The sequence below is a fragment of the Lemur catta genome, chromosome 4, assembly GCF_020740605.2.
Source record: "Lemur catta isolate mLemCat1 chromosome 4, mLemCat1.pri, whole genome shotgun sequence".
NCBI classification, from domain to species: Eukaryota; Metazoa; Chordata; class Mammalia; order Primates; family Lemuridae; genus Lemur; species Lemur catta.
Window position 1 is genome coordinate 42,272,770 of NC_059131.1, and position 16,519 is coordinate 42,289,288.

The following is a 16,519-nucleotide window of genomic DNA, read 5'->3' on the forward strand; positions in this document are numbered from 1 at the left end:
TAATACCTCACTCATAATTTAAAACATGCAAATTAAAACACTTTCTCTTATCATTTTAACAAAAATTAAAATGCTGGGTAATACCAAATGTTAACCTGGAAAGATATGTATATTCTATTAGTGGGACTGAAAATTGATGAGATTATTTTAAAGGCTAATACAAAAATACCAATTAAAATTACACAAACACACACATACACACAAGTGTGTGTGTATGTGTATATATATATATCTCCTTTGGTTTAGCAATTCCACTGTTAGGAATTTAGCACCCTATGAACATGGTCATATATGGATTTTCATTGCAGAAAAACCTACAAATAACTTCAATGTCCAGAAATGTGAGATTTATTTAAATAAATTATGGTAACATTCACATTATGGAGTAATCATTAAACGCAATGAGAAACATCCATATCTGCTCAAATAGAGAGATATCCAAGATAACAGCTGAAAAATGCAAATGAGAACTTTATGTAGCATGATTCCACGGGTAAAAATTTGTAAAGGAAATACACTTCTATATATAGATAAACCACATTTTTCTAGAAAGATAAATGTTAACAGTGATTATTTTTTAATGAGAAAGGAGAAATCACTGGTGTGGGGATTAATTTTTGGTTTTAGGGCTTCAAATTTTTAATAAAGGATATTAATTTTATGTTAAATTAAAATACAATAACAATCACCACAACTAATTTATTTGTTATCACGTAAGTTCCTTAGGTTAAATCATCTCTGAAGAGTAAATATTTGTTGTTGAGTTTACTTATTGTTTACTATTAGGTACTAACTGAACTCATTCAGCAAATATTTATTATGTGTCTACTACCTACGAAGCACTATTCTAGATACTAAAGGCACAGTGGTAAAAAAGACAAACTACCTGCTTTCATGGAAGCTTTTTTTCATTAGACAAACAACAAATAAATGAATCTAAAAACTAATTTCACTTAGTGAAAAGTGCTAAGAAGAAATTGAGGCAGTGGTGTGATAGTGAATGGTTTAGGTTGGGGACAGCTACTTTACTAGGGGAAGGAGTCAGGGAAGACCTCTTGTAGGATATACGTGGCATGACACCCAAATGCTGAGGGAGGCAGCCATGTGTACCAGGCAGGGGAAGCAAACAAAAAGACCCTGAGGTAGGAACAAACATAAAAAAAGGCCAATATGACCAGAATTTATTTGCTTACTATGTTCAAGGAATTAAGCATTTTCCAGATATTAATACATAATAATATTACCTCCAGATTTAAAAAGGGGGTGGGTAGAGGAGTGGTATCTCTAAGGTTAGAGTTGTAGGCAGAACAATGTCAGGAAGGACACAAAAGAATTTGGATTTTATCCTAACAGAAATGGGAAGCCACTGAAGATTTTAAGTGGTAAAGTGACAAGATCTGGATTATGTTTGAAAAGATCATTCTGGCTACTGCATTGAAAATAGGTTTTTTTCCTGCTTCAATAGGAGCTGGAAAAGAAAAAGAAAATAGGTTTTTTGTGGGCTAGGAGTGGAAGGGGGAGGGCATTTAGGAGGATATTCTATAGTCTAGGCGAGAGATGATAGTATCTTGACTGGAATGGTAACAACAGTGCTGGAGCAGTAGGTGGGTGGGGGTTATCATCTTTCCAAGATAGAGTTGACAAAGCTTGCTGATGGACTTATATCAGGGTGATGAAAAAAATGCACATTAATTAATTCTTCAGTCTTTTTTATAAAATAAATCAGTCATGAAAGTACAAAACTATAAAACCAGATTAGAAAAATTTTCTAATTTAAGATAAATATATCCTTTATTTCTAAAAAACTATTCCTAGCAAAATTTTAAAAATACTTACATTTCTTTCTACTTCAATTAATCTGTCTTTAACTTTCAGAAGCTCTCTCGTCGTTTCTTGACTTTCTCGCTCCCATTTGTTATCTTCACCAGTTACTGGAGGAGAGCTCTGTACCATCCTTTCCTCATCTTGTCTCTGTTTGAGAGCTTCATAATTTTTCTTCACCTAAAATTTCATTTAAAATATTTTAATGGGGAGAAAAAAAATCACCAAGTTATATTACTCACAATGAATTTGACTCTACACTGGTCTCGTGAATGTGAGAGACACTTTATTTAAAAATGGGATAAACTCGTATCACTCGAGAGTAAAGAAAAAAAAAAAACAGTGAAAATTTTGTGTTAAATACTATGTATGAAAATTATTATCATGATCACAATTTGTGCTTTTAAAAATGCAAGCCCTTTCCTCCTAGAAATATTAAGTATACTCTGCTTGTGTGCCATGCTCCTACAATATATTCTGTAATTTCAAATCCTATTGTTTGTGATGAAAATGGCCCTGAATTAGTGGATAATGTTGCTAAATACTAATGATTCTTTTTAGAGCTATCTATCACCAATTTAGAAATTTTAGAGATCTCCATATAAAGAATAAGTAAAGACTTGACATATGTTAATAATCTTTAAAAGATACCTAAATTAAAGTTGAGGAATTATCTCTGTATGTCTGCCTTTTTAAGAAAGATATATTACCTAGAATGAACAATGTTCATTCTAGGTAATATATCCTATTCTAGGATAGGTATGTTTGCTTTTATGAGAAACTACCATACTGCTTTCTAAATTAGTTATAACATCTCATATTCCCACCAATATGTGTGATAGTTGCAGTTGCTGCAAATTCTCACCAATATATGATTAATATTTTCATATAAATTTTAAAATCAACTTACTAATCTATATATAAACCTTGTTGGGATTTTGATTGGGATTATGTTGAACTGACAGATCAATCTGGGGAGATCTGCCATTTTAACAATATTGAGTCTTCCAATTCATGAATATGGTACTTAATTTACTAAGGTAGCAGCTTAATTCCATTTTGTTAAAAAAAATAAAAAGTATTCCTTAGGTGTTTCTAGTGTGGAGTTCTTACATTTCCTTAAAGTCATCCCTCAGTATTTCATGTTATTTTATGGTATTGTAAATGGTGTATTTCTTTTAAATTTCACTGTAAATATATAAAAATACAACACATTTTCATATATTGACCTTATCCTATGATAATGATAAGTTCACATTAGCTGTAGAGATTTTTCTGAGAAATCCTCAGGATTTTCTGTAAATATAATCATGTCATAGGTAAATAAAGATGTTTTTACTTCTTCCTTTCAAATCTGTATGCCTTTTCTTCCTCTTAGTTCACTGATTAGTACAGTATTTAATGGAAATAGAGCATTTATCTTTGCTTTGTTCCTGATCAAAGGGGAAAAGTGATTAATCTTTCATAATTAGGGATGAAGTTAGCTGTAGGTCATTATCTGGCAGATGAAGTTCTTTCTACTTGTTCTAGCAATTATTGAGAGATTGGTGTTAAAGCCTCTAATTATAATTGTGTATTTATCTTCCTCCATGCAGTTCCATAAACATTTGCTTGACATATTTTGAAGCTATTATTAGGTACACATTTAATGTTGTTATGTCTTTGTGCTGGAATGACCTCCTTATAATTGTGAAATTAACTTCTTTAGCCTTGGTATTATTTGTTACTCTAAAATTTACTTTTTTAATATTAATATAGCCAATCTAGCATTCTTCTGATTAGTTTTAGAGTGATATATCATTTTCCATCAAGGTTTCTTGTAGGCAGCATATATATGGGTGTTCCCTTTTTGTTTATTAATCTCTGCCTTTTAACTAGGGTGTTTATACCTTTTACATCTAATGTGATTATTGGCATGCTTTGGTTTAAAACTACCATCTTACTGTTTGTTTTTATTTGTACAATCTGTACTTTGTTCTCTGTTTCTTCTTTTTCTGCCTTCTTTTGGATTTATGTTTTATGATTCCATTTTATCTCCCTTTTTTGATCATATTAGCTATAACTCTTTCTCATACTAATTTAGTGGTTACTTTAGGCCTTATACTATTCACATTTAACTTTCACAGTCTATCTTGAAGTGATATGCCTCTTCATATATAGCACTAAAAGCTGAGGGCTGGGTGCAGTGGCTCATTCCTGTAATCCCAGCACTTTGGGAAGCTGAGGTGGGAGGACTGCTTGAGGCCAGGAGTTTGAAATCAGCCTGGGGAACATAGCAAGACGTTGTCTCTATAAAAAATTTAAAAAATGAGCTGGGCATGGTGGCACTTGCCTGTAGTCCCAGCTATTTAGGAGGCTGAGGTGGGAGGATTGCTTGAACCCAGGAGTTGGAGGCTGCAGTGAACTATGATTGTGTCACTGCACTCCAGCTTGGGCAGTAGAGCAAGATCCCATCTCATAGGGGGAAAACAAAAAGCTTACAACAGTATAATTCCAGTTGAATACAAGTGTATGGCAGGAAGCTAGTCCATAATAGTTATGCCAAGATAGCTCAAAGTAGAAGACAATGATGGAGTTTTAAATTTCTATCTTTCAGACTTGGAACGCATACACCAATCCACACCAAAACTCACTTATTTTCTAGTGGAGTAGCTTTATGAAGTTGATTTTATTTGTAACCCACTGATACTGCTTAATCAAATCTGGTACCAAGTTTTACTTTATTTTTTGGATAATTCTTTATTTAACTAAACAGTTCTAAAATTTATTCTCTGGTTCTGAGAATATATGGCTGAAAAATACATAAATGAATACAATTTATTTTATAACAACATATGTTCCATGGCAATGTCTGTGACAAATACCAGCAATGATGGCATGGGCTAATGGTGAACAAACTCTTCCTTTTCTGCATGAGAAATTCAACTTTAGTTGTTTCTCTGGAAATCTGACATAACCAGAAAATTCTGTTACTAGGCAACATTGCTTATGGGAAAAATGATCCCTGACTGGTAAATTATATTTGGACTGGGAAAAGTGTAAATACCTAATAGGAAGCCGTATCTCTAAACTTCTCTGCATGCAGCAACTTCTGTAATTGGTATGTTCATCGTGGGGATCTTAAATCTATGCCTTTGGAGTTGTTACAAGAGGTAATTACTGCTATGGAACATGAGGTCTCAAAGCCAGGGCAGCTCACACACACAACCAATGTGAATCTCATCTTGCACCCAAACTGTCATCTGGTGGGAAGATGACTATCAGACAACTATGTGAAAAGGGATGCCTGACACTGTCTGGCTATCTACTTGTATATCCTATAATCTTCTAAATAGAATGATTTTGAATGTAGCCTACAGTCATTTTGTCAGTCTGAATGTTTAGTAGTTGACTTTAAGATCATTCCTGGTAGCACTGCAGAGACAATAAAAGGAAGAATAAACCAGAATATGACTCTACCAATCTACCATCTACTAACCCTATGGAATGGGCAAGTCCCTTAAATTTCAATCTGCTCACTAGGGAAAACAGTTGCCTCTGCTTTGCTTACTTCATTGAATAATTCCAAGTATCTTAAGAAAACAGATCTAGAAAAGACCTCCAATTTATGAGATCAGATGTTTTCTTATACCACACATATGATTTTCCTCTATTTGGTATCCTCACACCCATATCTTTGCCTATCAAAATTTTACCTGGATTCTCAATAGGAAAAGAGAGCCAGAGTAAAGTGTCAGTATCTCATTGAAAGCTTTTCCTAATAAAATAAGCCTGCCTCTTCCTTATCCCACCCTTATAATTCTATGTCCCTAACTGCATGAGGGACATTACATACATGAAATAAAACTGAATAAATTTTACCATATCTGTATGACAAAGATCTGATTAGCAATAGTCTCAAAATTATGGAAAATGAAGAAATAGGCTAAATATTAATAAAATGTTTAAATTTTTTTCTTCTTTACATTTTTCAGTCCAAATATTTATAAAATAAATGATAATTAAAACTCTTTCCAAGAAAATCACTTACTGTTTTAAGTTCTTGCCGTAATTGCTGGTTATAGTTTGTGGATTCTTCTAAACGAGCCTCTAAAGCAGCAATTTTTTCTTCTTTTATTTCAAGGGACTTCTTAAGAGTGGATTCTAACTTTGATTCCAGAAGTTTATACCTACTATCCAAGTACAAAAATAATATAGTTCATCACCAGAGGTCAGAAAATTATTTTAAAAGATAATTTATGACCACAAATATTGATGACATAAGTGGGTCTTATAAACAGTGTATTTTTAAAAAGAAGTAAATTAAATTACCCTCTTCTTACTGCCCCGCTCCCCCTTTAAAACTATTCCTAGTCACAAAGCAATAAAATCACTGAGTTAACAGAGTTCCAGAATAGAGCCTAGATTGTCAAAAGCAACAATTAATGCTCAAAAATGGAATCTGGAAGATCTAAGTCTCAAAATATTCCTTACAGTATTATAATACAATGTATACAGAGAAGAAGTGGATGGATTCATTACATCAACAAGCACTTGCCTACAATATTAATTTATACAAGGACCCATGAACAGTTAAGACTTAAAACTTATTGAAGACTTTGTCTTCAAAGTATAGAGAAGTTAGAGTAAAAAAGGTACACAGGGCTGGGTGCGGTGGCTCACGCCTGTAATCCTAGCCATCTGGGAGGCCGAGGCGGGTGTATCGCTTGAGGTCAGGAGTTCGAGACCAGCCTGAGCGAGACCCCGTCTCTACTAAAAATAGAAAGAAATTATCTGGCCAACTAAAAATATATATAGAAAAAATTAGCCGGGCATGGTGGCGCATGCCTGTAGTCCCAGCTACTCAGGAGGCTGAGGCAGAAGGATCGCTTGAGCCCAGGAGTTTGAGGTTGCTGTGAGCTAGGCTGACGCCACGGCACTCACTCTAGCCCGGGCAACAAAGTGAGACTCTGTCTCAAAAAAAAAAAAAAAAAAAAAAAAAGGTACACAGGATACTGGTCACAGAGTGGCAAGAGGCAGATAGATGTGACTGTCAATATTCTAGTTATCTTTTTGAATGGTGGATACATGAATAATTATATTATTATTAAGTCAGTTTTTTCACAAAAAGGACAGTGTGTGAACACAATTTGAGAGTGTATCATAAACCAAAAATTATGATCCATTTCTTACACCTAAGGACCCTGAAGACAAAACCAAATAAAAACCTAAAGTGTATATATGAGAAATTTCAGCACATTCTGCCTTTTATTATAATTAATTTATATGTATATATTTTCTGCTGAATCAGATTTTAAGTTCATTGAATACAGAGAACAAATCTAACTCATTTTGGTATTGGCTCAAGTCAAGAACCTTTTTTTTTTTTTTTTTTAAAGCGTTTACTCTGACGCCTGTAATTCTAGCACTCTGGGAGGCCAAGGCGGGCGGATCTTCTGAGCTCAGGAGTTCAAGACCAGCCTGAGCAAGAGCAAGACCCTGTCTCTACTAAAAATAGAAAGAAATTACCTGGACAGCTAAAAATATATAGAAAAAATTAGCTGGGCATGGTGGCCGCATGCCTGTAGTCCCAGTCACTAGGGAGGCTGAGGCAGTAGGATTGCTTGAGCCCAGGAGTTTGAGGTTGCTGTGAGCTAGGCTGATGCCACGGCACTCTAACCCGGGCAACAAACAGAGTGAGAGAATGTCTCAAAAAAAAAAAAAAAAAAAAAAGCGTTTATTGAGTCTGAAATTAAATTTGGGACATCTGAGTTCCTTCTGGACCTTCCTGATGGAGATGTACAGTAAGGAAAGAAAAATGAGGACTGCACGTGAGATGATGGATGGGAATTGTCTTTGGTACTTTTTTTTCTTACACAACGTTCTCCAAGGGAAGAAAAGGAACCAGAAACAGGGTAAAATACATAAATGTTTTCTGTAGCTAGTACAGGAAGTAATTAATATTTGAGGAAAAAAAATAACTTAAACTATTTGCCAAATAGACTTAATACTCACCTGTCATCAGTACTTTGCTCATCACGTAATAGTCGCTCTTTATTTAACCCTATCTTCTCAAGCTCATGAGTTAATTTTTCGAGATCATTGTTCATCTGTTGAGTCTTCAATTTTTCACTCACCAAATCCTTATTGTAAAAGGAATACACAATCCATGTAAGTGCCAACAACATAAACATCTAATAAAGTCAGCTAAGATTTTAATTAGCATCATCTAGGAATACATTTAATTTGGACCAGGAAAGACAGAAATGTTGTCATTGAACCTTTCCTTGATCATTGAAAAGGAGTTAAAAAACCAAGTTATAACCTAATTGAAACAATTTTTTTCCTTCTTTCCTTTTGCTAATACTGTTTTTTAACTCTAATGTTAAAAAATAAAAGGGAAACTCTTTAATTGTTCAGACACACCTTAGGTTTGAAAGCTGTGGAGGAAAAAACATATATCTATTTACTCTTTAATAATGAGCTAGAACTTTAGTGTGTATTTCTTCCTATGAATATATGCTGGATACAACACTCCTCTCTCTCACCACAAGCCTCCCTGCTCCCTGTGAAAGAGACCTAAGGTATTGGTCTGAAGAACTAGGGGACATTCTCAGATGTTCAGGTACAAGGAGCCTACTGTTCATGTCTGTAAGACTGTAGAACAGAAGAAAAAAATAAAAATGTCCCTCTCAATGCCTCTTTAGCAAAAATGCAGACTTCCCAATGTGACTTTCTACCAGAATGCTAAGACACTTTTTAACTGAACATAAAAAGGATTATCACATATCATATTGCATAGGGATGGCAAAAAAGAACCTTATCTGCACTAACCATGTTTCACAGGACATATTGCCAATCTACTCTTGTAAATTTCAGAATTCTTCCCAACACAGATTTAAGCAACTACTAGTTGTTCAGTGTTGACCTTTAAGTTTAACCTGATTTGTATTCTCTGGTTTAGAGGTCAAAATTCATGGGGCTTTGGAGTCTGAAAGATCTGGGTTTGAATCTAGTAATCCCTTTATTAGCTATCTGATCCTGAGTAAATTATGTAATGTTTCTGAATCTCAGTTTTCTAATCTGAAAAAATGGATACAATATCTATAAAGAATTGGTTGTAGGCCGGGCACGGTGGCTCACGCCTGTAATCCTAGCACTCTGGGAGGCCGAGGCGGGAGGATCGCTCAAGGTCAGGAGTTCGAGACCAGCCTGAGCAAGAACCAGACCCCATCTCTACTAAAAAAAAAAAAAAAAAAAAACAGAAAGAAATGATTTGGACAGCTAGAAATATATAGAAAAAATTAGCTGGGCATGGTGGCGCATGCCTGTAGTCCCAGCTACTTGGGAGGCTGAGGTAGGATTGCTTGAGCCCAGGAGATAGAGGTTGCTATGAGCTAGGCTGATGTCACAGCACTCTACCCCGGGCAACAGTGAGACTCTGTCTCAAAAAAAAAAAAGGTTGTAAAATTCTATAAATATATATAAATACAACTTATATGAAATCCTTAGCCCAGTACTTGATACATAACAATAAATAGTAGCAATCATGCTTCTTTATTATATTTAACATTAAGAGTCCTGATCAATATTTTAATATTATTTTGAAATAATAGTTTAAAATTACAATGTAATAAGTCAGAAACCACATGGAAATCTTATTACTATAAATTCTCGAAAAATACAATTTATATATACTTCTTAGTTTAACAAAAGTAGGAGACTTGGAAGGTGTTTCTAGTTCTAATTCCAAAATTCTACTAAACCATAAAAAAGATAATGCAAATTACTGATGGATTCCAATAAAACTTAAAGAAACTTTGAGCTAAAAATATAAAAACCACTTGCTTAAATTTAGGAAATATATTACCTCACGCAATGTAACCAAAGTTTTTATATCAATAGTTGCTCTTTTCACAAGCTCTTTATTCTCTTTCTCTAATTCTTTCAGACGAATACAAGATTCTTTATATATACCAATTTCTTTGAATAGGGTTTTGTTTTCTTTTTCCAAATTTCCAATCTTCACATTGTTTTCTTCTAATGTTGTATCTTTAATTTCTGCTTGTTGTCGGAGTCTTTTATTTTCCTTCTCCAATTGTTTCTTATCCTTTTCCAGTTGAGAAGTCTCTTGTTCTAATGATTTATTTTCTTTTTCCAGCTGTTCTAATCTTTTGCTAGATATTTTTAATTCTTCTAGGTTTTTCTGCAATGTTTGATTTTCCATCTCTAAGTCTTGCAGTTCACATTCTAATTGCTGGATTTTTTTATTGCTGTTCTCTAGAGCTTTCTGTAGCCTTTGATTTTCTGTATCTAAACCCTGGTAGCTAACTTCTAAGCGTTCTGTTTTCTTGAAAGATGCTTTCATAAGCTCTAAACCTTTCTTAAGTTGCTCTTTTTCACTTTCCAGTTCTTTGTTTTCTAGTTGTAGCTGAGCCATTTTCATGCTTGCACACTTCAAAGATTCCACATTCCTTCGCAGTTCTAAATTTTCCTCATCAAGTTGGGAATTCTCTTTTTCTAGGGATTCTAGCTGAAAAGTAAGGTTTTTAAAGCTGTCCAATGTTTTTTTTAATTTTCTATTTTCTCTTTCTAATTCTGAATTTTCTTGTTCTAAGGCTTCAATTTTTTCACAAGTAATTTTTAAATTAGTTATCTTTTTCTGTAACAATTCATTTTCTTTTTCAAGATGGTGCAACTCATTTTCAAGTTCTTCTGCTCTTTCTCCTTTTTCTTTATAATGTTCCAATTCTTTTCTAATTTGTCTTTTTTCAAATTCAATCTTGTTTAGTTTGCTACTTGTTTCTTTGATAGACTCATGGAGAATTTTATTTTCTTTTTCAATGTCTTTCACTCTTGCTTCAGCACTTATCTGAGAACGCTGCCTTAAGGAAGATACTGTTTGATTCAGATGTTCATTTTCCTGTTCTAATATTTTAATCTAATTCAAAAAAAGAAAGAAGAAAATTAAAAATTATAATTGAGCAAAAGCTAAGTATTCTCAATTACATAGTTTTTCTCTTCCAAATACAGAGACAGGAGAACATAAAAAGGTGCTAGAATATCTGTCTTACTTTTAATTCTGACAAATATATATTGAAGACACTGTGTACATGTACTGCCAGGTCATTAAAATTCATGTCTTTAAGGAATTCACATTCTACAGGAATGGCTAAGAGAGATATATTTTCTATTAATCAAAATAGTCTTCAGATTTATAGTTACATGTTTTAAATTAAAATACAAATATAGATGAAACACTAGCATATATCTCCTTGTATGTGGAAGGTTTTACTTCCATTAAATAATTTTTACAATGCCTATACACAGTGGGTCCTCAGTAAATATGCTGTGTATGATGTGTGTGTATTCATTCCCCAAAAGTATTCTAACTATGAAATACAAAAATAACAAAATCACTTGGTACATTTGATAACTAATTCATACAATTTATAGCATGGCCTAATTTAACAGTTCTTAAAAAAGAAGTGTGGATTCAGGCTTAGCTCTAGAATTTTTGTTCTGTAGCTCTAGAGAAATCTGCATTTTTGCACATGGTCTGAGGACTATATCTGGACTACATAACACAAATAAATAATTTTACTTCTAAAAAACTTTATTTTTCTTTCCATAGACACCCTCCTCCCTTTGCATTTAAATAAAAATTTCAAAATGGAAAGTTGTTTAATCTATCCAGTTCTCAGTTTTCTCAGACATATTAATAAAATGAGAACAAGGTTCACACTTGTAATCCTAGCACTCTGGGAGGCCAAGGCAGGAGAATTGCTTGAGCTCAGGAGTTCAACACCAGCCCGAGCAAGAATGAGACCCTGTCTCTACTAAAAATGGAAAAATTAGCCAGGTGTCATGGCACGCGCCTGTAGTCCCAGCTACTTGGGAGGCTGAGGCAGGAGGATTGCTTGAGTCCAGCAGTTTGGAGTTGCAGTGAGCTACGATGACGCCACTGCACTCTACTCAGGGTGACAGAGCAAGACTCTGTCTCAAAAAAAAAACAAAAAAGGCCCTAGCTCCAAAAACAGAATAAAAAAATGCTTTAATAAAACAAGAACAAACAATAAACACTAAAGCAAATTTGGTAGCATCCAAGATGGTTGGGGCCACGACACTTCTCCCTCTTTAGTAGGTCACAGTACTGCTGCATTTCTCTCCAGCTCCACTCAGGGACTTTAAAAGAATCTACAGCCCTATTCTAGACGCTTGAAAGCACCTGAAAGCACAAGTACTGCAGAATTTTATACTAGACGATTATCTTAAACACACTAGCAATTTAAAAACTTCTAAGCTTTCTTGTTAATTTTCCTAAGATACATGGGATAGAAAATGAGGTAAAATTATTGTTACTTTAAGATCTAAAAAATTCTAAAACATTTCCCTGTAATGTTATATGAACACCTTGTTTACAAACACAATAACTTTTGTTAATAAATTTTAAAATACATTGTTTGCTTAGTAAGAAATTTATCAACCTGTCTCTCTGAATTTTCTCTAAGTGTTTCAATTGTTTTTTCAAGCTGAGCTTTCTCCTTCATTAGATCTTTGCTTAAATTCTGGCAATTCTGAAGACTTTGCTTTTCTTGAACAATCTCATTTTCAAGAATTTCAACCTAGAGAAAATCAAATAACAAAAACAATATATTAAATATTTTACAACAGTGGAAACATGTCAAAAGATAATCATTGAACAAAGGATAAAATACAGTATTAATACCTAAATGGTAAAATTTAAGAATTTAGTATAGAAATTCAAGTAGTACTCCATTCTAATTTTAGTAGCTGTACAAAATATGCAGATATGACTATCTTTCTTATCCTCTGCATTATTAGGGCAAATTTTGATTTCTAAACACAAAGAAATCCAATTGAATAAATGGTAATGATGTGCTATATAAGAACTGCACAAATCTTATTGAAAGATTCTCTTAAATGAATTTGAGTGAATTTGTAAAGTACAATTTTAATTACAATCAAGGAATGTCAATGAGCAAGAAGGAGGAAGCAAACATAAAAAACCTGAAGGAAAAGATGAGAAATGGTGGTAACAGCATAAGTTTAATGAGGAAGCAAGAAGGGACTTGGTTTAAAATAAAAAGAAAAGAAAGAGAAAAAAGGAGAATACTACTAGATTAAAAAGGGCTAAACAAAAATGCAGCAAATATTCATATTTAGGTTTAAATTTATTTTAAATTACATATTTTAGACATATAATAATATTGGTGCTTAAGAAGTATGAAATAGCAAATTCAAATTAACAATATGCCAAACTATTGATTTTCCCATTATTATATCACATATTCAAACTAACTAATAAAAAACAAGAAAGGAAGACTTTATAAAATATTCTACTTCAAGTTTAAATGTTTCTTAAATTACATTACTTAACATGTCAATAGCAAAGAACTCTAAAGCAAGTTTAATTTTTCTATTTTAACATCAAGGAAGGACAATTACACATGGAAAATAATCTTCTAATATCATCTCAAAAGCATCGAGTCAAAAATCTTATCCAGTAACTCAATTCAACATTAATTTACATGTTCAAGAAGCTTTTAGCTATTAACTAATTAATATGGTTTTCCCATTACAGATGGAAATGTATGAATAAGTCATGTAATTAAATTCATTTGTTGTTTTACATCAATGGGATTCAACTGAGACATTCAGTTTACAAAAAACATCTTCCATACAATGAATTGATCAAAAATTACTTGAATCACTAAGAATTTACAAATTAAATTCAAAGCTAATTTCAAAATGAAATGGTACCCTACCCTACAGCTGCTTCCCCAACCCCCAGGCTACATACAACTCCTTGGCCTGTTAGGAACCAGGCCACACAGCAGGAGGTGAGTGAAGCTTCATCTGTATTTACAGCCACTCCCCATCACTTGCATCGCTGCATAAGCTTCACCTCCTGTCAGATCAGTGGCACTTAAGATTCTCATAGCAGTGTGAACCCTACTGTAAACTGCACATTTGAGGGACCCAGATTGCACACTTCTTCTGAAAATCTAATGCCTGATGATCCGAGGTGGAGCTGAGACAGTGATACTAGCACTGGGGAGCGACTGAAAATGCAGATTATCATTAGCAGAGAGGTCTGACTGCACAATAAATGTAATGAGCTTCAATCATCTAGAAACCATCCCCTACCTCCACCCACTCAGTCCATGGAAAAACTGTCTTCCATGAAACTGGTCCCTGGTGCCAAAAAGGTTGGGGACCACTGCCCTACAGACTTGGTTATAAATTCTAAAGGGCCACTCCTACTTTAACACTATATTGATCAGCAAATGCTTATTAAGATTATTTGGTTAATGGATTAAAGACAATGCAAAAATGTTTTAAAACATTAAAAATTTTGCAAGAAAATCAAGGATTCTATTTGAATAATCTAAGGCAGTGGTTCTCAAAGCATGCCTCCAGGACAGCAGGATAAGCATCACCTAGGAACTTCTTAGAAGCAAGAATTCTTGGTCATGTATGTTTTCAAGATAAGATTCTGTTTATGTAAAATTACATGTGTGTGCACCTGTGTGTGTGCTGAAAGATATGCAAAAATAAATTACTTGTTCTAACTATTCCACAGGTGGAATATTTCTGTTACACCAAAGCCTAATTAAAATTCAAGTTTTATAATACCTAAAGTGTGGCTTCTAAATATCACTTCCCACCAAAAGGAACAAGGGATTTTTGAAGAAATGGCTGTTTCTACATCTGGGATAGGAAATGTTCAAGATGAGCCTAGAATATTTTGTCATGGCAGAAAGCAAGGAAGCTCTCAAGGAGTGCTAAGGTCATGCCATAAGGATTTAGGAAGCAGCTTTTAAAGGAGCTCCCACTAGCCCGAGTTGGAACAGTGAAAAAATAAATGCAATGGGTTGAAATGCTTCAAATATTTTCAAATTCATGAGTTCGTAATGACACTAAAACAACAAACTTATTCACTAGTTATCTCAGGAGGATATGAGAGAACCAATTCATTATCTGGAAAGTAGTAAATACAGGGAAAGAAATATTCATCTTGCTTTTCCCATAAGAGCTGTTTTGGTGAGTAATAGTTTTTTTAAACCAATAGTTTTTGGTTTTTCAAGTTTTTCTTTATAGAAATTAATCCAGCTACCAAATTATGAAGGGATGACATAATTAGAATATTTGGATTTTTAACCTCTCCTTAATCAATGGACAAGACAACTGACATCACAAAAAAAAAAAAAAAGGCAAGCAGACATGGGTCTCCTGACTGAAATACACAAACTTATCATGAATATTCTTACTAAAAACTCAATTTGAATCTGATTAAGCCTCTACATAAAACAGGAAATATAGGGGACAAAAGAACTTGTTAAGTGACACAAAAAGGATGCACAATCAGCAAAAGCTAGATTGTGGGCAAACTCTGTTAGACAAACAACCTGGTTTCTTCAGCAGAAAAGTTGTTAGGAAAAAAGAGGGAACTCATAAACTAAAATATAAAAGACTTAAGGGACACAGCAATCAATTGAATGTATTGCTCATATTTGAATTCAGACTGAAACAAAATGTAAAAAGTATCATTATAGAATGGAGAAACTGGAACAATGACCAAAACCTTGATGTTATTAAAACTTAACTTTTTAGGTGCTAAAAGTTTGTTTTTAAAAATTCCTTACTTTTTTGATATATATATTCAAATATTTATTGGTAAAATGATACAATGTCTAGGATTTGCTTTAAAATCATCTAGAGCAGCGGTCCCCAACCTTTTTGGCACCAGGGACTGGTTTCGTGGAAGATTTTTCCATGGACTGAGGGTGGGGTGGGGGCGTCATGGGTAAGGAAGATGGACGGGGTGGAGCTCAGGAGATGATATGTGGCCTGTTACCTAACAGGCCACGGACCAGTACTGGGCAGCTGCCCAGGGGTTGGGAGCCACAGATCTAGAGGCGGTGGGAGAACAGGCAGGCATAGAAATGAAATTAGATCAGCTATAAGTTAATTACTGAAGCTGAATAATGAGTATAGGGTTCGTTCACACCACATTTATGTATCTTTGAAATTTTACATAATAGGTTAGGTACATTTAAAAAATGGAAAATAAATGTGCTATTTATTTATACCTTTACATATATTTTTAAACATACCAATAAACATTACATTTTTATTTACCTTTTTAGTTAGTCTTTGATTTTCTTTTTCAATTTTCAGGATTTTGGAAGTACTGCCTTCTACAGAATCCATAGTACTCCGAAGCTCTTCTACAGTTTTTGTCAAACTCTGGTTTTCCATCTCCAACTTCAATAATCTACTTGATGTCAACTCATTCACCTCATGGCCCAAGGATTTCTGTGGTGCTATAATATTAAAAAATATACCACTGGTAAAACTATGTTTATTTGTTACTATTTAAAATATTGAGTGCAAATGTAGTAGAGGTCATGTGGTGCTTAACTTTATTTAAAAAAATCAATAAGGTTATATAAGATATACACAATAAAAAAACAGGTAAACCTTTTAACTTTTAATGTATCCACAGCTTTCTATTGAAAAAAAAAAAAGCACTAAATTCAGACTGAAGAGACTAGTGTTCCAGTTCTATTTCTGTAAGAAATTAACAACTTGACAATTTCTAAGCCACTTGAAACTCAATGAATCTTATGTTACTTTTATAAACATAGTTACTGCCCTATATACCTCAGAGGGTCCTTCTTTGACTCCAATA

The 16,519-nt window shown here is 33.7% G+C and overlaps 1 protein-coding gene across 10 annotated transcripts in view; it reads right to left on the minus strand.

Moving 5' to 3' along the window:
- CCDC88A (coiled-coil domain containing 88A) overlaps window positions 1-16,519 on the minus strand; it is a 120,600-nt gene that overhangs the window by 33,451 nt on the left and 70,630 nt on the right. For 8 of the 10 annotated variants that reach the window (XM_045549641.1, XM_045549640.1, XM_045549638.1 and 5 more), the window contains 6 exons: window positions 15,967-16,151; window positions 12,288-12,425; window positions 9,671-10,741; window positions 7,816-7,943; window positions 5,852-5,993; window positions 1,837-2,001 (listed from right to left, as the gene is read on the minus strand). In XM_045549641.1, the coding sequence (XP_045405597.1) occupies window positions 1,837-2,001; window positions 5,852-5,993; window positions 7,816-7,943; window positions 9,671-10,741; window positions 12,288-12,425; window positions 15,967-16,151 (1,829 nt within the window). The remainder of the gene's footprint in view (window positions 1-1,836; window positions 2,002-5,851; window positions 5,994-7,815; window positions 7,944-9,670; window positions 10,742-12,287; window positions 12,426-15,966; window positions 16,152-16,519) is intronic. The other 2 variants (XM_045549639.1, XM_045549633.1) reach the window with 1 other exon arrangement.